The sequence below is a fragment of the Athene noctua genome, chromosome 3 (genome assembly GCF_965140245.1).
Source record: "Athene noctua chromosome 3, bAthNoc1.hap1.1, whole genome shotgun sequence".
Taxonomy (NCBI): Eukaryota; Metazoa; Chordata; class Aves; order Strigiformes; family Strigidae; genus Athene; species Athene noctua.
The window spans coordinates 32045031-32067811 of NC_134039.1; the positions used below are offsets into that span (position 1 = coordinate 32045031).

The 22781-nt window shown below is 45.1% G+C and overlaps 2 protein-coding genes across 4 annotated transcripts; both read right to left on the reverse strand.

Moving 5' to 3' along the window:
• Positions 1–141: 141 nt before the first annotated feature.
• Positions 142–3597, reverse strand: RRP7A (ribosomal RNA processing 7 homolog A). Its single transcript, XM_074902605.1, has 7 exons — positions 3504–3597; positions 3277–3419; positions 2919–3044; positions 2539–2662; positions 1819–1916; positions 1209–1407; positions 142–714 (listed from the first exon to the last, which is right to left on the reverse strand). Exons 1-7 carry the CDS (start codon positions 3553–3555, stop codon positions 629–631), a joined length of 828 nt encoding a protein of 275 aa, XP_074758706.1. The 5' UTR covers positions 3556–3597; the 3' UTR covers positions 142–628.
• A 306-nt stretch (positions 3598–3903) lies between these two features.
• On the reverse strand, positions 3904–22462 carry POLDIP3 (DNA polymerase delta interacting protein 3). Of its 3 annotated transcripts, none has more exons than XM_074902602.1 (9): positions 22354–22462; positions 17054–17441; positions 14614–14691; positions 12735–12830; positions 10707–10889; positions 9259–9336; positions 8531–8660; positions 7600–7666; positions 3904–7245 (listed from the first exon to the last, which is right to left on the reverse strand). In XM_074902602.1, exons 1-9 carry the CDS (start codon positions 22410–22412, stop codon positions 7071–7073), a joined length of 1254 nt encoding a protein of 417 aa, XP_074758703.1. In that variant the 5' UTR covers positions 22413–22462; the 3' UTR covers positions 3904–7070. The 3 variants fall into 3 exon arrangements, with proteins under 3 accessions (XP_074758703.1, XP_074758704.1, XP_074758705.1); XM_074902603.1 differs by having other exon boundaries at positions 17045–17441; XM_074902604.1 differs by lacking the exon at positions 14614–14691.
• Between the last annotated feature and the right edge of the window lie 319 nt (positions 22463–22781).

Consider the following 22781-nt stretch of genomic DNA (forward strand, 5'->3'; position numbering starts at 1 on the left):
CAAGGGAAGGGATAGGGCTCTGTACAAAACCACTGATCTTTCCTTGTGACAACAGGTCTGGAAACTTCCCAGTTGGGCTTTTCTCAAGGTCACTTCCCTCCTCTTCTTACTCAGCCCCAGGTAAAATGTGCAAAGGAGCACCAGCATACAAACTGTGACTTTTATTGCCACCCCAGAACACAAGCTGTCCTCCACAGCAGACCAAGGGGGAAGAGAGAGGGAGGCATTCCCATGTTTTGAGAACATAGCAGCAGTTTATTTACAATTCTTCAGCTGTTCCCTGCCCCTGCAGAGGCTGTGCTAGGTCAGTCCCAGTTCTCACCAAGCTTTAGGAGGGCCTTGGGTGGCAAAGCGATACAGGTTGTCACAGGAAATGTCTCAGCCCCTTGACCTGAGCAGCCTGGGAAGCGGTGCCACGGGGCCAGCCGATGGCCAGGAGAGCAGGATACCAGTGTGAGTGAAGGAAACTCCCCCTCCAGCAGCAGCTGTTGGGATCTCCCATTTCAGATCCAAGGGCAGGCACAACTTGAAGCTGCCTCAATTCCTTGAAATGCTTTGGCATGTGGAGTCCGTGGGCATCTCTCTTGCCCTCTCCAGCACAGGCACCTGAGGAACAGCTCAGTACGGCTTAGTACGGCCGAAACTTGCGCTGGGCTCGCATCAGTGCAATTCTCTGCTTGTCCTCCTCAAATTTCTTCCTCAACTGGGCAATGTCTGAAAGAGAAAGGACAGGTCACACAGGAGCAGTGGATCTCCCTCTTCTGGGGTGCTTCACTTCCACACACCAGGAGGGGCTCAGTCCCGACACCTGCAGACACACACTTCCCAGAGCAGGTCCTTTTGCACCTGGGCTAAGTGCCAAGCCAGGGCTCTGGCCGTTCATCTCCGGCAGTGCTGCAGCTCCCTCTTGGGGAGGACATAGGGTAGTTTTTCCTTTCAATTGCTGCCTTTGCGCAGACTGAATTCCCATCTACTGGAAAGCCATGACCTGCGCACTCTCCCGCAAAATATTCCAGCAGCCCTCACTAGAACTGATGGTGGCAAGGGGCCCCCGAAAGAGCTGTCGAGGCTATTCATAGAACCACCCAGCCAGCTGTTCACCCACAGCTGGACACAGCCTCCACTGAAGGAAAAAGGGCACATTCTTTGGGCCACAATATGAGAGGCAAGAGACACAGGCAGGGGTAGGACAAGAGTTGGACACTCACGCTCTCTCTTGGTCTCACGATGCTGCCAGGCATAGAAGTTCAGCAGCTCTTTGCGGGCCTTTTTCTGTTTCTCCTTCTCCAGCACCCGCAGGTTGGCAGCCTCTGTCCGGGGCAGGCCAGGCTTCCGGCCCTTTCGCGTCACCTTCACCCAGCCCTCCTCATCTGGAACACCCTCCTCCTTAGCTGCCTTGGCTTCTTCCTGCAAAGGCAGGAGGGTGAGGCAGCTCAGTGCAGGTGGGCTGCCAGCCTGACACCCAGCTCCCCCACAGTCCCCCTTAAACACATGCAAAGCTACAGCTCCAGCTTCTGCACAAGATTTGAAGAAAGGCATAGGACCAAGTGCCCAGACATTCAACTCTCAGTCACAACACTGCATGCCAGGCAGGCCCCAATTTAGTTGTGGATACCTATTGTAAGCTCTTGGTGCAAGGATCAGCTGTTGTGGACCAGACCAGGGCCTGACTGCCCATCAGCAACTGGGAGCAAAACAACCCTTCCAACCTGTGTGTTTCCCTCTGCCCTTTCCACTGAGGCCAGGGCACCAAGAGATCTCTTTTCCTTTCCTCTCCCCAAACTGCTTAGCTGGGTTCACTCCCCAGCCTGGCCTCACCTCTGCTATCTTTTTGTCATAGTCTTGCATGTAGGCATCCACCTCAGCCTTCAGCTCTTCCTGATCCACAACTGAGGCAGCATAGCTGGCAATCCACTCTGTGACAGAAAGGGCAGAAGTCAGCAGTAGCCTGTTAGAAGCAAGCACTAGTGTGATGCCTTTGAGCAGCTCTAGAAAGAACTGCTGCAGGGAAGGACACTGTTCCCATTTCTGTTCAGCCTCCCCACTGCCACAGCTCAACCAACTTGCAGCCCATGTCACAGCCTGTAAGCGATGGAAAGAACTTGCAACTTTCCCAAGCAAGAATAAGCTAGCCTTAAGACCAAGAGGTACAACATTCAGGGCTGTAGGTTCCTGTCAAGGGATCACATCTGAAGTGCTGTCATCCTGACAGACGCCTGGTGCCTGTTATCGAGTGTGGATTCCATTTTCGGGACAAGACACAGCCGGTTTCTGAGTCTATGTAACACTGAAAATGTTTCGGGAAAAACTGCTCTTCCATTGTACCATGTGACTCCATTCTCCCATAGTCCCTCGGCCAGACTACAACATTCACTACAAGATTGCTACCTTTTATTATTTACAAGCCAGACAATGTAACACTGGATGTCTCCCAGCTCAGTACCAAACGGTGAGAATTAGTCTGGGACATGCAAGGTAGGATTCAGCAAGGAATGAGTATAGTTCTTCCCTAACACTAGATAGCTAGGGCCGACTTACTGCTAATGCCAGTTTTCACAGGGTGACTCTCTGTTGATATCAGCAAGGGACCTTCCTGTGACAGAGCCTTGGCTGCCTGGACAGCAGCTGGTTTCCTGAATACCACATATGCTACTTGAAATCCCTAAAAGAAAAAGACACCTAGGCCGGTTATCAGGGAAACTGGTGATGCAGCAAGGAGACGCAGTACAAATAAAATAAAATATCAAACTACAAGTTGCAGTGGGATAGCAAAAAAAAAAAAAGTAAACAAATCAATAACCACATTACTCAATGCCCCCAAATGGTTTCCTGTATCTCATGGTACCATTCAGTGCTTGCAATCTTTTCCCATTCTGACCACTAAAGCACCAGTATTCGCCCTCCCGCCCCAGTTTTACCGTTACAGTTTTGCGGTTGAAGAATTTGGACGTCAGTTTTTCTTTTTTCTCTCCCGTCCCTGGCTTGTCACAGATGTCCACAGACTGGACACGCCCGCAGCGGGCGAACAGCCCAGACAGAGCGTCCTGGACACGAAGAAGGGAGAGCAAGCGGTACAGCAAAGCAGGGGCGATTCCCCTCCCCATCCCCTCACCCTCAAGCTCGGAGCACAGCGCACGGCCCCAGCCCCTCCGAGGCACGCCTGGCTCCTCCGCCCACGGCCCCGCGCCCTCCTGAGGCGATGCCCTCGGCCTCCAGCCGCCTCCGCCGTCCGGCCAAGCCCCCCGCCCCGGGCCGCCTGGCGCCAGCCCCACTCACCGGGCTGCAGTACGGGGGAACGTTGAGGACGAAGAGGGTGCGGCGAGGAGGGTGCGCGGTGTCGGCCCCTTCCCGCACCTGGTGCTCCTTCACCAACATGTAGTGGGGCGAGCGCTGCCGCGCCCCGAACTTCACCGCCAGAGCTGCGAGCGATGCACCGATTAAAGACCCCGCTGCCGCCCCGGCCCCGCTCCCGGCCCCTCCCCGCTGCCCCCAGACCCCCTCACCCGTGTAGCCCGGCGGCGCCGCTCCGGCCACACGCTCCTCGGCAGCCGCCATCTTAGCTCGGCAGGAAGCGGCGGGGCGCGGGGGCCGCCGGGAGTTGTAGTTTCCCGCGCCGGCGCGGCGCCGCTAATGGCGGCAGCGGCGGGTCCCTCAGCGCGGGCGGCGCCTTCCAAGGGACAAGGACCCGCCGCCGCCCCAGGGTTAGCAAAAAGGCTTCCCCATCCAGAGCACCTCAGAGGATGCTCTGTGAGAAAGCTCATTACACACCATCATTCAGTGTAAGAGTTCTGAAAATGAAGACCTGAACAGTGTAAAACACTGGCAATGGGCTTTGTCCTAGAGAGGCAAATAACAAACAAACAAAATCTTGTAAAACAATTCAAAGACAACTGTAAGAACAACTGTTTTTAAAGACTCTTGTTAATCAGGAAAAAAAAAAAAAAAGATTACTTTTACAGAGGAACTTCTATTTATGACTGAATGGAAGACAGGACCACTCCAAAGATAAAAGATATTGGAAGCAAGTTGTATGTACAAGGTGAAAAAAGGTCAGTGAAAGTAAGAAATTATATGGAGAGTTGACTCAACCAAACAGCCAAGCTAATGAACATTATTAGAAGTGGTACATGCAAAAACCATGAAAATACACCAAACTTCCAAACTGTGGCATCACTTCAGAAGTCATTGTGTTTTTGAAAAAGCAAATAGAAAGAAACACTATTACAAATTACCTACCACCTGTCCTGGCCATACTGAATTAGTGCAAACAATCAATGTTTCATTTGCAACTGTATAATCTCCAGCAGCCCAGGAAAAACAAAACAAAACAAAAATATAACCATGCTGCATGAGGGCAAATGCACACAGATGCGAAGTCAGAAAGTGGTAGGTAAGCTCAGTGGAATTGCAGACAAGATGAGCATGACAATTGCAGAACAGGCAGAAGAAACTGTAAAGCTGCAAGGTGAACTACTTGAAAAGGACTAGGAATAACTGGTCACTCTTCTTTCAGTGCCCAAGGAAAGAAGACACACTATGAAGTATAAGAAGACTAAGATACCTTTAGAAAGCTGACTGAGAACAGGAAAAGCAACGCAGATGTAAGATAAATCATGGCATGGTGTTTAGGCAATCATTAACTTAATCAATTTTAAAAATATTGCCACAGATCACAGAGCTAGAGAACAGCAGTTCTTCCAAATTATGTTAATGTCATCCTAATTACTCGGATAACCTAAACACAATGCACAATTTAACAGCAAGTGATAAAGTGCACCTTGCTATTTGGCTTTTGGAATGGACACGAATCTATTAAAAAAAAATACTTGGATCTCCCCATTCTTTCAGAAGAAACAAGATACACGCTCACAATACATGCATCTTCACATTTCCACAGCTTTCTATCTATCTAATTAAAGTACCCTACTTCACCTAGAACTGGTACCCTGATTTCACAGCTGTGTATTTCTTTTTATAAAAATTACTTTCTAAATTCCTAGGCTGTAAATAACAGAGACCCTTTTCTGTAACAACAGAATTGGAACTAGGTGGGGACAGAAGTTGCTTCCACATAGCAGCACAAATCAGGTACTAACTGCAAAGATTCAGATTAAAAGGTTTAGGAGTATCAATTCTCTCATCCATATACTCCTCTTGCTCTTCATCACATTATCAGTTTTGAAGTTTCTAGATTCTTCTAAAAGTACGCTCACTTCAATGTTGGAATAACTCCACCTATCTTTAGTTGCTTCACAGCATCTAAAAAGGCTTACAATCCACTCTGTATAACAAACGTTTATTCAGAAACAGATAATACATTATCTCCTCCAACCCCTAATGTTTCCGCCCCTCCCCCATTGTTTTTTAACAAAACACAGGTGTTTGGTGGGTGATCTAAAAAAGGAGAACAATAGCTGTCTTAGGTCCCCTCCCGTACAAACATCTGCTGTTCACATGAAAACACCCTACCAATAATGGTGGCGTTGGCTTCCAAACCGAAGGGAGTACTCCAGAAAATCAAGTCCTGCCAAGTCCTCAGTTATTTCCATAGCTAAAAGGGATACAGTAAGATAGAGGAATGGCGTGCACGAGCTAGACAGAGCAAAGAATTAATACAGAACAAGAAAGCAAAAGAAACAGGGTTAACCAAGAAATGGAATCTGGACCTACAACAGTTACAGAGTTCATTAAAGTTCAGCAGAGCTGAACAAATGGATTAGGTTAGTCTCCTAGCTAGAAAGATCAAGTTCAAACCCCAAGCAGATTCTGGAAGTGGCTCTTAGCTTTCCTCTCTTGTAATACAATTTGAACAAATACAAACGAATGGAGCTGCCGGGACTTCAAATACCCACGTCAATAATGCGGTACTAACAAAGGAAGTGTTGGAAGTGCCACCTAGTGGCCTGTGGCTCGTCACAGCTGCTCACTGGCCCAAGGTGCATCCTTGTTGCTCTGCACCGGAGCTTAACATTCCGCTCCAATGGGTTCCTTACAGGGTGCTAACTGCTCTCTTCTCCCTGAAGGCAGGAAGTGCAGCAATCATCCTCCAGATCCCTGCATGCAAGCAGCATGCCCGCGCAGCAGCCAAACACTGCCCAAACGAGCTCTCAGGCACAACAAATAGCTGCTTCCTATGTATTAGTATCTGAAAAAGGCCCCAGCTCCTTCCTTTTTATAGGACACTGGGTAAGTTAGGAAAAAAGATAAATGTCCCTGCATCAACAGGAGGATGCAACAGTCTAACAGGAGTGAAACAGTTGGATTTCCTCTGGCTCTGAACACAACACTGGTTCTCATTTTTCAGACCAGAAACGAGACCAACTGAGCCTGACCCTTCGGGGCCAATACATTCATCGTACAAATGCCAGAGCTTCCCCGACACACACCCCCTCTCTGCATTACCAGAGCTGAAGCATCCCTCCTGTAGCACAATGGGTGGTGCACTTCTGCATACGTCCTTTCTGCCTGATGCCTCTGCTGGCTGGTATACACAGTGGGAAGCTCAATTTCTCACTCTTCTCAATGTTACAGCTCATAAAGCAGAACAACATCCAACAGCCAGAATGAAGTAGTATGCCACTGAATGCATACAAAACAAAGATGCAAGATGGTGCTTCCTGTATGGAGCCATAACCTGATTTTGTACCCAGCACAGCAATTTCAGAAACAGTGTGGTGTTCTTGCCTGTTGATAGTCAAGGGGATGTACCTTTTAGTTAAAGGTCAGTCAGAAGAAAAGAGAAGGAGATCACCACTCCTTCCCTCAAAGTCTATGTGCACTTTTAATGGCCACTAGGGGCTTTGGAGTAAACAAGGGAGTTACATGGTATATGTTTGGTAATACATAACTGGCAGAAGGGGGAGGTTATTCTTTCAGAAAAAAATCATGGAAGAAAACTCCAACTATGGAAACAGAAAGTACACACACAAGAGGAAACACTATTGTACAGTAAGGTAGCGATCATAGAAAACAAAAAATTTCAAGGCAGGCAAATGCAAACATCTGCATTCCCGCACTTTTCTCATTCTCCAACTTAATGAGTTTTCCAGTCCACCGCTTGTTCTCCCTTCTCAGAGTTTAATTTTGAATTCTGTGGGCTGCACAGAGGCAGAGACCCCTGAGGATTTGAAGAGGGCCTTCAAGATAGTGTCAGGGTCCACTTCAGCTGGGGGATTTGATGAGGCGCTTGCACTTGACCGGCGTGGTTCCCCTTCCTTCTTCACTGAAGGGGTATCACTCAATCGGCTAGAGGATTAAAACATAGTACTTAACCTCTCATTATGAAATCAAATTTAAGACTAGTATGCATTTACTGTTATCAGTGTTATCCCCTTAACAGTACTAGATATAAAGGTTTTAAATGTGCTTTCCTCACAAGAAAACTTCATCTCAGACTCATTTTGAACCTCAGGGCTGCGAACACTATGGAGTCAAGCTATAGTGCACTCAGCTCAACATCAAGTGCACCACAGAGAGGGAGGAGAATGAAAATATTAATGGGACAACAATTTGCCCAGTTTCCCTTCCCTCAGGTTCTCCTCAAAACCAAACCTGCAAACCTGTTCAGTTCTTCCCCCCATGTAAATATAGTCATCTTACAGCAATATAGGCTGGTCTGAGGTGATGACATTCCCATTCATATGAAGATTGCATTTCATTGGTTGACCTAAACAAAAGCACAATAAAGAAGTCCTATCAGAATTGTGGTAAGGCAAGACCCCAGGAGTATCACACAACAGTGCCATCAATAGAGTACCACATGCTGGAGAAACATGAGAAAGAACAGCTGATACATCGTTTGTTGCAAAAAACAGCAGCAACCGAACAGCCACTGAAACAGTCAGTATAATATGAAGAATCACGCTAATGAAGAATTTACATATAAGTACAAAACCCTTAGCAGAGACAGAAGAGAATCTTCCATTCTCAGATGTCTGCTCATCTGACATTCACAAAATGTCACTCATCTAGAGATGGAAAAAGCATCTATTTCCAGCTAAAAATTAACACTGAATTTTAGTAAACATCATCACCGCAGGTGGATCCAGATTAAACATTACATCATTCAGAGTTTATGGATAAGCTGATACTAATTGTATTACAAGTCCAATTCAAAATGTCTGCCTACGCCCTGAGACTTTTGCAAATATTAGTTTTACTTGTACTTTGCAAACTGCTACTCTGTAAGCAGGTAACGCCTTCCTAAGGGCTATCTAGTTCCCAGCACTGGATTAGAAACAACAGAAATTTGATCTGAAAGTTAGACCAGCAGACTCACTGGGACCCTGCCTCTACCTTTGAGCATTCTGTTTCTAGGAAAACATTTTTTTGAATTTTACTTACATCAACTGTGCATATATTCAGCTAGTTACATAGGAGCCTATTACACTGTCTAGCTCTTGAATGGATTTTCTGGCATGTCTTCTCTCTTGGAGAAGAGAACATCTGCAATGCTCTTAAACTCTCTACTGAGGTGGAAAAGTGGCGATTGATTTATCTACCCTAAATGCAACTCTGGCCTCAAACTTACCATCTAAGCACCTGTTGTTGTATTTCTTATACGCTGTGATAGCATCATCTTTCTTCACAAATACTACCTCAGCAACTCCAGGGTGCACCAGCCGGGCTCGCTTCAGAGCGCCACACACACAGAATAACTCCTGAGGACAGAGATCTTTTTAGTCATGACCACAGTCACATAAAAGGTATCACTTCAACCAAAGATCGTGAGTGAAAAAGGCTTAGTTTCCTAAGTGCATCAGCCATCCTGCTTAGTAAACACATGGCAGAATCTTGACACTTGTCTCACTGTGTCTGCTACGGTATGAGTACCTGGCATTAGTAATACAGGTTGTATGAGCAGAAAAATTCGAGGTCAGTACTCTATACCATCTGTCACACATGAAGATCAGGTTCATTCTCAGCCTGCAGAGAATGGAAGCACCTAGATAATTTGGATGGGGGCATAAATTCAAGAACACTAAGCATCATTTCGCATGAACTCTTCTAAATGATGTCAGGTATCTCAATACACCCCAGAAATGGGATTCTGTCTCATCTTCTTAAGCACACCTTTTTTTAAAAAAAGTGAACAAACCCCAAAAAATCAGGAACCCTCAAAGCTTTTGCAAGGAAAGCAAAACCACATCATACCCCTCTTCACTGCGTTCACCACAGATCAACTGATTTATCAAAAAAGAGGTAGGATAAGGGAAGGAAGTGTCATTCATCCACAATTCAGCAGTAAGCAACACTCACAACAATGTCTTCCTCTGTGACTCGAGGATGCAGATTGTTTACAGTCATCTTTGTGCCTTCCAAAGGACTGAACGCCAGCTGCCAACACAAACACATGCATCACATAAAAAAAGGTCAGAAATGCAGCAGGCGAGACAGCATAGCAGAGAAAGGGTTAAAAAGTCACTAAAGGGGTGTCTGGGAAAGTCTGCACACACACACACAAAGGAGCTACACAGCTAGTAATAGGAAGTATCAATGTTTACAAAAGCTCAACTCACCTGATGGTGAAAAGGAGCCCCTTTCCATTCTAATTTCTCTCTGAAGTAACTGTTCTCTTTCATTCCCAAGTACAACGCTAACTTAACCCACACACATACATAGTACCCTCTGGTCATGCCCACAGTTTTAAGCATGTCTCTCTGCTGCACTCTACACCAGTCAGCAAACCCCAAAATACAGCTCCAGCCCCTCAGGAGTATGCTGAACTTAACGTGCCTGGGAACAGCTGGTGGGTTACCTGTACCACATCCTTGTTTCCAACTCCCCATGTCCTGCCAGCGTGCAGGTGTTCAAGAAGCTGGGACAGAGCAGAGCCAGAGCACCAGACCCAAACTGGCCAGTGAAATATTCTGTATCATATAATGTCATGCTCAATACATAGAGGAGGGTTGGCCGGGAAGAGAGGGAACTCCTTGCTTCGAGGATTGTGGTTTCAGGATCTTGGCTTCTCTGGGATCAGAGTGGGTATTAGTCACCAGGTGGTGAGCAATTGCATTGCACATTACCCATTTGTACCTTCTATTATTATTGTTATTGTTTTATTTCAATGAAACTGTTTTTATCTCAACCTGCAAGTCTTCCTACCTTTACCCCTCCACCTTTCTCCCCCATCCCCCAGGCAGGGAGGATGGTGAGTGAGCAGCCATGTGGTGTTTGGTTGTCGGTTGGGTTTAAACCATGACAACCCAACATCAGGCAACTTTGCAAAGGAATTCCAGGTAGGTTGTCTACAAATTGCCTGAGAGGTCTTGTGTGTACAGCAAGAAAATGTATTTGGAAACCCCTTTTTTCTCCTTGCTAACAGGAGTAGACAGAAAACAACATATCTAATAGTGTTAAAACACTATTCCTAAGGACATGGAAGGCACCAAGTGAGTGTCTGAACAACTGCCACCTCCTTGTAAAAATGGATTCCTCCAGGACCATGTGTTCACATGCTAGATAAAAAGAAAAATGAGAGAAGCAAGATGCGCTATCTGAGAATTCCTAGTGTCTCAAACTCTGATGAAAAGAATATTTAGACAGATTTTAAATTCTTGGGTCATGGGTTGCAGTTATCAGAACAAGCTTGATGGAGTTCCAGAAATAATGGTGGAAGGCAGGCAGAAACGAGTTGCTCACATGACAAATGAACAGCAAGTTTCAGAGACTCCTATGAAGAGCATCTCCTACTTCCCTGGGCTCACCTCAACAGGTGCTGGTTCTTTTGGAGGCTCCTCTTTTGTCACTAAGGTCCGGGACATGTTTGTCAAGGCCTTCGTCCGCATAGGAGAGGGAGGTGCAGGTGGAGCTGTGTATGTATCATTCTGGACGACTTTAGTCAGGGGAACAGTCTTGGACAGAGAAAATTTATTGCCACTCAGCCCAGTCTACAGGAAGAAAGAATAAAGTATCTCTGAGAGCTGAAGGTTACAAGAAGTCGTCCCTGTTTTTCAAGAATCTACAGCAGGAGAGTATTACCAACATGCACTAAGAACTGCATATCCTTCCTGGTGTCAAAGCCACTACAGTGCTGGAGACTTTCAGCTTTGAGACAAAAATCAACTAAAGTTTCTAGGCATAAACATAAAAAGATATGTTTATCCCAGAACAGCACTTCCCTCACTAACAAGCACTTTTTAATTTCATATTCTTCTTAAATGAACTTTATCAGTGCAATTTGAATTTGAAAAGCTCCTTTCATCCAAAGATTTTCGAGTACTTTACAAAGTGTTCACAGAGATTGCTCATTAACAGTAAGACTGATCTGCCCTAGTACAAACAGCAATACTTCTTCAGAAACACCAAGCTAGCGCACAAAGACATGCAGTGTAACCTTTCTAGTTGGAACTACTTGAGTGTAAAGCCAGACTAAAATTGTGCTTGGTAGCTTCTGTGAACACTGGCAATAACACATTTACTCCTGCAGAAGAAAAAACAACCCATAAGGCTGCTTTTAAGGATCACAAATGGCCAGGAACTCTAATCTGAATACCCACAAGAAAAAAAACCATGAGATAACCATTGTATCAGACTGCCTGTGTGATGGTAAAACCCCATAAATTTATTTTTTCAGAACCACAGAATAATTTGGGGCAAACTTATGTCCAATCCCCATGTCTGAAACAAGACTAACTTCAAAGACACATCAGGTTGGCCCAGGGCCTTATCCAGTCAAACTCTGAATATCTAAGAATGGCAATTTCAAAACCTCTCTGGGTCCGTGTGCCAGCTGCTGATCACTACCCTGAGAATTGCACAACTTCCCCTCCACCAAGTAGAATTTCTTTTGCTGCAACACACTGGTTGGTTCAGCTTCTCCCTGTTCACTCCTAAAAAGGGCCTGGGTTTTGCCTTTTCTATGACCACATATTAGGCAGTGAGAGTGGACAGATCTCACTACAGCCTTCTCAGCCTTAAGAGACACCACGCTCACCCTCTCCTCACACATCATGTGTTGCAGTCCTCTGACCACCCCGCTGTACTAGTTCCAGTCTGTCAGTGTCTTTCTTGTATTGCAGAGGCCCAAAATAGGCACAGAACTCCAGGTGCATTCTCAAAATGCTAAACAGATGGGAATAATTATCTTCCTTGATTTGCTGGCTATGATCTTACTAAGATACAATCTACAGTTGGCCACCATTGCTGGAAGGATGCACTGCTAACTCAGTATATCACTCAAGACCCCCAGGCTCTTTCCTACAAAGATGCTTTCTAGCCAATCAGTTCTCAGATTAAGTTGGAAAGTTATCCCATCCCAAGAGCAGGACCTCACATTTATGTGTTGAAATGACATTTTCTCCTGATCATCAGTATTCCCTAACAAGCTGCCAACTAAGATTTTGCATGGCAAGAGATCTCCAGCTTTTCATGTCCAGTCTCTAGAAAGAAGAGAAAGCTTCCCTGGCTTGCATGCTCAAACAATAATGAGATAGATTCAAAGCACTTCCCCAACAAGAAAGAAAGTGAAGAGCTAACAGGCAGCAATCTGCCAGCAAGGGAGAAAGCACACATTCTGGCTACAAGAGGCCTATAAACCCACCATTAGCCTGAAAAGACTGTGTCCCAAAAACAACACTAGGAACACTGGCACAAAGGGAAGGGTGAAGAGCAAACATTTCAGGAGAAAGCATCGTTTACATACTTTAAAAGAACATAAGCCCTGTAAAGCCGCAGCCTGTGTGTCCACCCAATGTGAGCATGGCCTGGTGGGGACGGTTCAGATAATCCCTTACCGCGTTGTGCAGGAAACTGTTTGTGGTGGTGATTTTCATCTGTTTGCTAGTAAGGGGAGAGACACTTTCATCATCATCTTCCATGTCATACAGACCCTGAAGAGAAGCAAGGTTATAGTTTACAAGCAGGTAGATTTAATCTAGACATTTCCTAAACAAGTAGTATTCTCCAGTCTTCAGCCTTCTTCAGATAATGAACACAACTACATTCGACTTCACTCCTGTCCTTGCAGCTTGTGGACAGAGCTGAAGGTACACAAGCCCATTTCAAAACATCAGTGTAAAAAAACCAAACTTTTTTCCCAGAAATGCCACAGGAAAGCTGTTTCCCTAGGTGTACTGAAACCACATACATATTTCTCTAATCCCTAGACCTCATCAGGACTGATGAAGCCACATTAATGGAATAAAGTCTTATTTCTTAGCACCCTGCTACCTTTGAAGTTGAAGGCTGTGCATATGATTTTTAATTTTTTTTTTTTTTTTTTTATTAAGCAGATGCCTGCCAAATACATCTGAATCAAGCGTTCCTTTTGAAAAGCCTGCTTTCCTCAGCACAGCACATATCCGTCTGGCACTAGAAAACACTGCACTTGGAGGTTTACTGAATGAATAATTAATTTCCCAGTACAAAATAACACTCATAGCCCTGCCTTAAAATATTGAAGCAAACCCCTACACAAATATTTTTTCACAGACTCTAAATAATGTTAAGAAAGTCTGTACACATATGGCACTGCCCAGAACATAAGAAGCCACAACTCAAAACAGCTTCCCATTAATTCAGTAGAAAGGTAAAGAAAAATGGAGGGATTAGCAATGACAGTTTGCAAAATAAGTGGGTTTTCATAGTCAGCAAGATTCTGGTTTACAAACAGGACAGTTGTTCCAGTCACAGAATTGCTATAAAGGAAATAAACAAAAGGGTGGTAGAACAGAGGAGAATTGTGCAGAAAAGGAAAGAACCAGGAAAACCGCTAGCCATCAGAACAATGAACTTGAGCTTGAGTCAAATGAAATTGATTTGAGGCTTATAGTGATGAGGTCAGAATAATGAAGACACTTCCTTAAGCAACAACATTGGGATAGGTGAGGGCAGCAGGTCAATGCAGAGGTAACATACACAAATGGCTAAAGTTATCATAATCAAGGCCAAAAAAACCCAGGACATGATATTGTGAAAATCAGTTTTCCAATATTTCATGTGATACTTTATGTGTACACACACACAAAATAAGTAAACGTGTAATTCCTCTCGAAAAGCACCCAAGGTGGCTGAATGGCTGGGGGCTGTGACAAAAATCTTTAAAATTGATCAGAGAAGAGACAGCACAAATTCCAGGGTCTTCCTCAAAGTCTGTTTGACAAGGGATATAGCAACTTTGAGAGTACATCAGAATACCACTTCACATTGTATACTATCAGGTTTCTAGCAGGGACCCACAGCTGGGATCTCACAGGAAGGTTACACCCTCTCCCACATCACCATAGAACATTTGACCATGTACATGCCATTCTCTGAAAAGGCTGGCAGAATGGCAAACCAAAACCAACTTCATGTGATGCATCACTCAAATTTACAGAAAGACATCATCAGAGCTAAAGGTCACAGCATCCAGAAAAAAAAACCACATTAGCACATAGAGATTAAAACTGAGAATGCCTACTTCACACTCATGTAACACACAAGGAACCAAGACCAGACTAAATGAAAACCTCAGTTACCATGAAAGTATCTTAACCACGCAAGAATAGGGAGCTAAGCTGCTGGAGAACCTCCACTCTTCCATCCTAAAGTTATCTCTGCACCTGCAATGTTTATGGACACCTTCCTTCCCCCCAAAGGGTAACAAAAAAAGAGCACAGAGCAGGCACACACCTGTTTGTGTGTATGGTTGTTCACCACATTGATCCTCATTCCTGCTGGATGAGAGTGTCCAGGAACTGGAGCCTTCTGCTACAGTTAGAGAGAAAGAACCAAAGCATTAAACACTACAGTCCACCAGTCCCCCATTTCAGAAGATCAGAGCTGTTAATTGATACCCTGAGACCACTTAAATGAAACTCACTCTCCTGCTCTTGAAACATATTAACACAATATGCTGTTAGATAACATGTGTTTCCTGTAATATGTTCAATATGAGATAACTTCACTTAATCAAAGAAATTAAAACCAAAGGCCACGCAGAGAAACTGATTCAAGTTACTTGAGTTTTAGTCCAAGATTAGTGGGAAGGGGACTTAACTCCAGCCCTGCCAGCACTGACTGGATCTATATTTCTGCCAATACAAAACCATGGATGAGGTAAAACAGTAAATAAGCTTACCTTTTCATGCTACAGGGTACCAAAGATACCTATTTCCGTCAAACTCAACACGCTAGGACACAACACAGTTCAGTTCAATACAATTTCAAAGGACAAGTATATACTGACCCTTGACACTAGAGCTGGAATAAATTATAGTGCAATAAAATTATGCACAGGGTAACGTAGCTGACCTTCTGGAGCCTGTTGTCCTGTGAAACAGGGAAACCCCAACAGAAGCAGCCAGGAAATGCAGCTGTACTAATCAACTGAAATCAAGCAGCAACTGCCTCAAAAATGACCTTTTGGTTTTTGAAAAAGCTGGAAGTTGTCCATTACAGAAAATAGATCATACAAAAATACTCCATCCAAGCAATAAAATCTTCAGATTTGCATTTTCTCTAGACTGTAACGTACACCACAGCACCCTCACGTTTCAGTTCGCTAATCAGTCAGAAACAAGGGTATCTGTCCTATGGAATACCAGCAGAGCTATGGAAATTCTGTGGGTTTCAAAGACTTTTTTCCTTCCTTTATGAGAAGTAAGGCCACAGAACAGGACATTAGAGCTGTGTGCTGCATCTCAGATCAAGATACTTTAGTCTAATTCTGCTCTCACATTTGGGAAGAGAGGAGGGCCATGGGCAATTTAAAATTTTGGTATAAATCTTTAAAAAAAATCAGGTAATTGCTCATGTGTATGGTTTTGTCTACAGTCTTAATCACTTAAGTTACATTCTACAATATTTTTTCTTGCACCCTGTTGTCTAAAAACCAGAAAATACTATAGGTCAAACCAAGTCATAAAAACAAAATCAGGTCAGAGCAAACTGCTATTGTACCAAGTCTCTGGAAACTATTTTAACTCCTAGAAACTTTGTAGAAAATGTTCAACTCCTAATGGCAGCGATGTGGCTTAGGAGGACAGCATGAGTATTAATTACCCTACTAATTAAAGACTCCTGAACAGACCACTCTACTGCTCTGTGATCAGCCCTTCTTATTGCCACAGGAGTCCTTTCTCTTTCTTAGGTCAGCCTGGCAGCAAACCTGCAGAGTAACAGGAAATTTTCTAGGTTAATTTACAGCAGAAATATGTTTTGATACTCTTGAGCAAAATGTACAGCTGTACAGAAAGCAAGATTCATCTAGGCTTTCAAACTGATGAGAAGGGAGATTTTCTGGGTATGTGTAAGCATCCTCTTTGGGAGGAGGAAAATGAAAGAGGTAGATTAGGAACTTCAGTTACATGCTTGCAGATGTGAGGAACAAAACCACTCCTCAAACAATCCCGACAGTCTGGAAACTTCTCTTCTGACTCTATCCACTGTACTTAAAACACACACACAAGTTCAACAGTAGCTGCTTCTCAGAATTTTGCTAAGAATGAAGTTACTGTGCACACAAAGTGAAATTAGAAAATTGTCAAAAGAAATCAGTGGGTTAGGGTGATCAACTGATTATACTGCAACTGAAATAAGTCTTGAGCCTCAGCAGGAATGCATCATGTAAACAAGCAACTCCCTGGAAGCCAGGGCTTTCCTGAAAACCAGACAAATAGAAATAATGAAATTGTAGAAGGGCTCAATGAATTTTTAGATCTACTTAGATACAAACATAGCTGTATATCCTAAACTGTTATCCAGACAGGACAATCCACATCAGACTTGCAGAGAGGGGTGGTATAAGGACTGACAAAATGCATACATTTTCTCTGTATTCAGGTGGGAAAGAGACTACTTAACCATTCAAGACAACTACTTTAACATTGACTGGAACATTGTTTTAGTCTTTACTGGGCCCAAAATTCAAATGACAATTTAAATGAAAGCTGGGATTCTACAAAAAGCCTGAAGCAGCTGCAAGGACACCCCAAAGGCTCTGAATCCTGCCCTACAGGCTAAACTGAACTGTATCACCATGGCTTCTACTGCAAACATATTCATGTATTATCATTTCTACTGGACTGCTGTAGAATAACTGAGACACTCAGAGGTCACTTGCTTGACCTACTTGGATAGTTTTGGTGATTTTCACAGCTGGGTTTACTGTCCCCACAGTTGGGCTAATAGTAGCTGGAGTGCTCCTTTTTAAGCTGATCTTCTCTCTGGCATCCACCACTTTGGTCACCTTTTCAGCAGCAACACTTTGCTGCTTACGGGAATTCAACATCTCTCGAGCATCCTGCACCTTCCCTTTGATTTTGAACCGAGCGTCCTTTTGAACGAGTTTTTCACGAGCATCTTTAACCCCCAGTTTGTGTCGGGCATCAGTGAGTCCTATCTTCTGTCGGGCATCAAATGTCCGCTGGAAGCTGACAGCTGGTGATGATCTACTTAGAAGATTTTGCTGGATCCCAATGCGAGATCTTACACCTCCAAACACCGGCCTTGTGTTAAGTCTGGGGAAAAAAAAAAAGAGTTTCAGACATAAGATGTGATACAGTATCACTAAAAGTATTTGTGTTGCTGCAAACAAAAGCTCATTATTACTGCACAGAAATCCACTCAGGTTAGACGTCCAAATACAAAGTAGAGCTCCTAAACTATTTTATGCTGGATTTTACTTTCTACATGTCCTGGTTTCCATCGTTGTTTGAGTCCAGAGTGTAACTGAGCACCAGGAAGCCCCTTGCTTGCACCTTCCCCCTCAGGAATGGGAAGGGGAAAATAAAACAAAAAGCTCAGGAATCGAGATAAGAGCAGGGAAGGATGACCAACCCATTACAGTCAAGGGCAAAAGACAGACTCATTAGGGGAAGAAAAAGAACATCAATTTAATTCAGACAGTCTAACTAACAGACAGACTAACACCACCACCACTTAATGGAGTAGGTCAGTGTGAAGCATTAGCACATCTTAAAAACACCTCCCCCCATCCCTCCCTTCTTCAAGGGCTCAGTTTTGCTCCTGATTTCTCTACCTCTTCTCTCTCAGTGGCACGGGGGGCAGGGGATGTGGGGGTGCAATCAGTCCCTCCGCTCCCTCCCCCTCAGGGGGCGGACTCCTTGCACTCTTCCTCTGTTCCAGTGTGGAGTCTCTCTCACAGGAGACAGTCCTCCATGACCTTTCTCTATCATGAGTCCTTCCCACAGGCTGCAGCCCTTCCCAGTCTGCTCTGGTGTGGGTCCCTCCCACATGCTGCAGCCCTCCCTGCGTCTAAGTACAATGTGTGGGGGGGCTTCTTCCCACACAGTCCCGGCCTTCTTTGGGCACTGCCACCTGCTCCACTGTGGGGTCCTCCACAGTCTGCAGGTGGGCATCTGCTCTGGCACATCTCCCCCCTCTTCCTCCTCCTTTCTTCCACTGACCTCAGTGTTTGCACAGATGTCTTCTTCACAACTCCAACTCCTCCTCCCAGGTTCCCCTTAAATACATTATCACAGAAGCAGAGTCATCATTGCTAACTGACTCAGCCTCAACCAGAGGTGGATCTGACTTGGAGTCAGGGGAGCTTTGAGAAGCTTCTCACAGGGGGCCACAATAGTAGCCCCCTCCCCCACTACACACACAGACTCAGCACATTACATAAACAGCTAAGGATCTGATTTCCAAAATCCATTCTTAAGCTCACATTTACAGACTTAAGTAAAGGATCTCACTTTATCTGTGTGAAATGCTGGGGTTTCAACCCCAAGCCCTAAATTAAGGTTGACATATGGGTGACTCCCACATCCCTTCACAAAGGGGGGGTGAGTTTGCCTTTGGGCTTCCCTCCAGGGTGGTGCCGGCCTTGCAGGGAGAGCCGTTGGGTAAAGGAGCCCCAGGTGTCTGCATTAAGTAAACAAAGGTCAGGTGTCCCACTTGGGGATAAAAGCTGGGACCACTTGCAGGCAGGGGCAGTGTCTGTCTGTGAGGTGGATGCCCTGTGCAGAGTTCCCTGTTGGGGAAGGACCTCCTGCCTCCCTGGGACTGGGCTCCAGTCAGGTCTGGCTTTTGTAAACATGGGCTGTGTAGAGATTCAGTATGTGGCTTCCTTGGTCTTATGTGTTTGGTTTGTTGACTTGGTTGTCTCCCATCCCTTCTATGGGAGACTGCATTTCACCATTTATTCCACCCATTGTTGGTTGTGTGGTGGTGGTGTTGGGGTCAGTGGGATTGATGTCAATTATGTATAATCTGACTTGTTTGTACCCCCAGCGCTCACCCATGTACTGACCCTTTTGTATCAAATACAATTTGGTTATTGGTTCATCTTTATGCTGGCTGTGTCCTTTATGCTAGGCCTAATAATTGGCAAAACACTGTGTTAAGTATATACTACATTTAAACAAAATTCATCAACAAAGAGGAACAGAAACAGACCTAGCTTTATGACTGAGCAGGTCTCCTAAAGCATCTTCTGTAATACAGTAACATGTCCTGATACAAAGGAAGCCTGGACCTACATGCGATTCCAAGAATTCCAGGAAGCAATTTCAGATCTGTGGGAGTACATAGGCTTGGATTTTAGGATGTACAAGCACTAGTACTAATCCCAGTTCAAAGCCACCAGTTTCAAAGTTGACTAACTTTCATCAAGAATACTATCAGTCAAATTACTTTTTAACATCATTGCCTATTCTTTAATCTACTAATAGAACTGCTACACTCGAGGGCCTTTACTTTAAATACATCTTCATGACAATACTGAGCACAGAAAAATAACAGCCTACAGAAAGAACAGCATCTGCACTTGTACACAAGTATTACTAAGAAGTAGCCCATTACATAGCAAAAGCTAAAACCAGCTTCTTGTTACAAGGCTGATTCTCTTTTTGAAAATCTCCCCTAAAAGGAAACAGCTTATCTAACTTTTTAATACAGTTCCTCTCAGTACTTTTAAGGTTTCCTTTTTTCCATTGTTTTTTTTTTTTTTTAAAAAGATAAAGTGGTAAAAAAATTTTGAAATTAAGGTACTGAAAAAATATTCTTGCTGTTGGCCTTTTAAAATTCAAAATAAGTTAGAGGGCCAGTGTTCACCTGCTTTCTGAAATGTATTGTCCAGTATTATAAAGTCTAAAAGTAAATATCTAGAATTTGTTGTAATACTCAAAAGGCTAACATCACAAATTCAAATAATGATGCAATTTGATTTCTTCATACAGCTTTATATCAACACTTCTTGATCTAGCCCTCCAGTCTTAACATCATTTACTGTCCTGTATTTTCAATGGAGAGATCTTAAAAAAAAACAAAAAACAACCACAGACTGAACCTCCACTTTTGCCTCTTTCATTCTTGTGTCCAGACAACTAGAAAGCAAGCCAGGTCTGGGGTTGCCTTTTGTTACCTAGCTAAGATTCCTACAGTTGCTCTCTCATACAGCCAAAGCACATTAGATACATGAAGTAGGAGAATTAGTAAGACCATTTATTAAAATATATCCAGAATAATATACAGAAGACTAACAGTAGACTAACAAACCAACAGACGCAGAGCAAGACTTTCCTTGTAATTTTAAAAAGCATTAGTTTAGCTATGTTGAAAGCATTCAGTTAAAGTGCTGCAGAAGGGCTTGATGAATGGTTCTTTTTAATGCACATAAAAGCGGCCGAAGTAAAACCAGAAGTATATGTACCAGCATTTAAGCCGGAATTAGTTAAAACTGTTAATGACACAAACTCATTAAATCTGTTAGGAAACTCACTGAAGATTACACCATCTCAGAAGACTTGTGTTTATCCTAATAAGCAACTGCTTGCTTGAGAACTGCTTACCCTACAACAGCATTAACTGTTTAGGCATTTTGTGCTACAGCACCTGAAATAAAAGGGAATCTCAAACATCTAATTCACTTTCTAGAACATCAAGTTCTGGCTTGAATATCTGGTGGATTAATACATTTTATAGACAAAGATTTTTCTGTTATTTCATCTAGACTACTGAACAGCATGGATAAAATTATTTAAGTTTATTCAGTTTATCCAGCCTTCACAAAGTCAAGTTAGCTACCACTGAAATCTTATAAAGTGAGCTAAACATGCCAAACAAGAAGTGCAAGGCACAAAAAATCTTACAGTGCTGGAGAGGGATTACTGTTCAGCAAATAAAAGCCGAAAGAATTCCTGGAAAAAATTAGAGTTAAGGAGGGATTTGAAAAAGGAGAAAGGAGGTGCTTGGCATATTAAACAGTATAAGACTGTTCTAAGCACACAGGATAACATGAATGAAAATGCAAAGCCAAGGCCTTGTCTAGACTAGGATTTAAATATGTGTTTAAATGTTTTGCTAGTACATGTTATCAAATAAGTTCCAAAATACTATTCTACATGTATAAGTGTAGACATTCGGAGTTAAAACCGAGTATTTCCTAATGATCATCACATTTAAAAAACCCAACAAAGAAAATAAGCACACTGCGCTAACACAGGTGGGGAGAAATCCATAGACAAGATCTTCAGAAGCATCAAGAGACCACGGCAAAAGAGAAGATGAAAAGCTACCAAAGAAGCCCGACAAGAACTGCCAACAGCTGCATTAGAGTAAATGGCCCAGCCTACACTTGGCGACATCCGCCGCACAAAGGAAAAAAATCGAATCTTGTGGCCAAAATATAACACACTCCACATCTACACAAGCATTTCAAACAATGTGTCGGAGTATCATTAACTACGCTACAGAATACGGTTTCCAAGGGCCAGGCAGCAATTTTGACGAAGCCATTGCAGCCTGAAGCCTCGCCTGTGCGGATGCCACTCAGCTTTGCTACAGTTACGGCTCCCTGTGGCACAAGCCCCACTCCCACGGCTCTCCCACAATGCACCCGCGCCCGGAGCTGCGGGGGGACCGGGCACCCCCCAGGGCACTGCCTAGCGCTGGACTGCAGCCCAGCAGCACCGCCCGCGGCGGATACCGGGCAGCCCGGACAGCGAGGGGACGCCGAGGTCCTGCTGATCCCGCCTTGGTGGGCACCACTGGGTTAATCGGCGGGGAAAAGCAGGAGGTGGCGGGGAAAGCGCAAGCCGGAGGCAACAGTGAAGCAACGGGCTGTGCCAGGAATCTCGAGAGAAACGAGAAGGGCCCGAGACGCGAAGGGGAGAGGCGGGGGGCGGGCCGGCCCCGCCGGGGCCAGAGCCCACGGGGCAGCACCAGGCACGGCTGGGTGAGGCGGGGGGCAGACCCCCACCCCAGCCCTAAGCGACGGCCACCGCCACCAATCTGCACTAAAGGCACAGCCCCACAGACCAACGCCTAAGCCAATGGGAAGGCGAGAGCAGGGAACAGGGCCGGGCCGCGCTGAGGCAGGCTGCGGCTTGCAGCCTCCGGAGCGAAACGAACAGAAGAACCAGCGGAAGCCGCCGGGCCTGGGACGCTGCACTCCCAGCCGCTTACCTCCCTTTCACTGTCACACCGCGTTTCCGTATGAGCTCGTCCAGAGAGAGGTCCGCCATCTTGTCGCGGGGCCCAACGATAGAACGCAGCGAGCGAGACCCGGATATGACATCATACCACTTCCGTCCCGCGCCCCGCCTCCAAGAGTACGTCAGCCCCCGGCCCCGCCCAATGCGCGACGGACCGGGGCGGGAGGGCGTCCCACAACCCCCAGCGGCGCACGGGCCGCTCATTTACATACGGTCGCCGCTGTCTCCCGCCGAGGTTCGGCCCGCGGCAGGGGCTACGCGGCGGAGGAGGAGCAGGAGACCGGGCAGGGTGATTGTAATCACGACAAACCAACGTGCGAGGGCGAGACGGCGCGGGAAGCCGCTCGCCCTGACCTATAGAGCTAACGCTTAGGGTTCTCCTAACGGGGCGGGCCGAGG

Excerpts from the sequence above, each read along its gene's own strand:
- RRP7A (XM_074902605.1), bottom strand. The coding sequence starts at position 3,555 with ATGGCGGCTGCCGAGGAGCGTGTGGCCGGAGCGGCGCCGCCGGGCTAC. Across the intron at positions 3,045-3,276 it reads TTCCCCCGTACTGCAGCCCG|GACGCTCTGTCTGGGCTGTT; the intron begins GTGAGTGGGGCT and ends CTTCGTGTCCAG. Across the intron at positions 715-1,208 it reads TCGTGAGACCAAGAGAGAGC|ACATTGCCCAGTTGAGGAAG; the intron begins GTGAGTGTCCAA and ends TTTCTCTTTCAG.
- POLDIP3 (XM_074902603.1), bottom strand. The coding sequence starts at position 22,412 with ATGGCGGACCTCTCTCTGGACGAGCTCATACGGAAACGCGGTGTGACA. Across the intron at positions 7,667-8,530 it reads CAACAACAGGTGCTTAGATG|GTCAACCAATGAAATGCAAT; the intron begins GTAAGTTTGAGG and ends GCTTTTGTTTAG. Across the intron at positions 7,246-7,599 it reads TCAGACCAGCCTATATTGCT|CCGATTGAGTGATACCCCTT; the intron begins GTAAGATGACTA and ends TTAATCCTCTAG.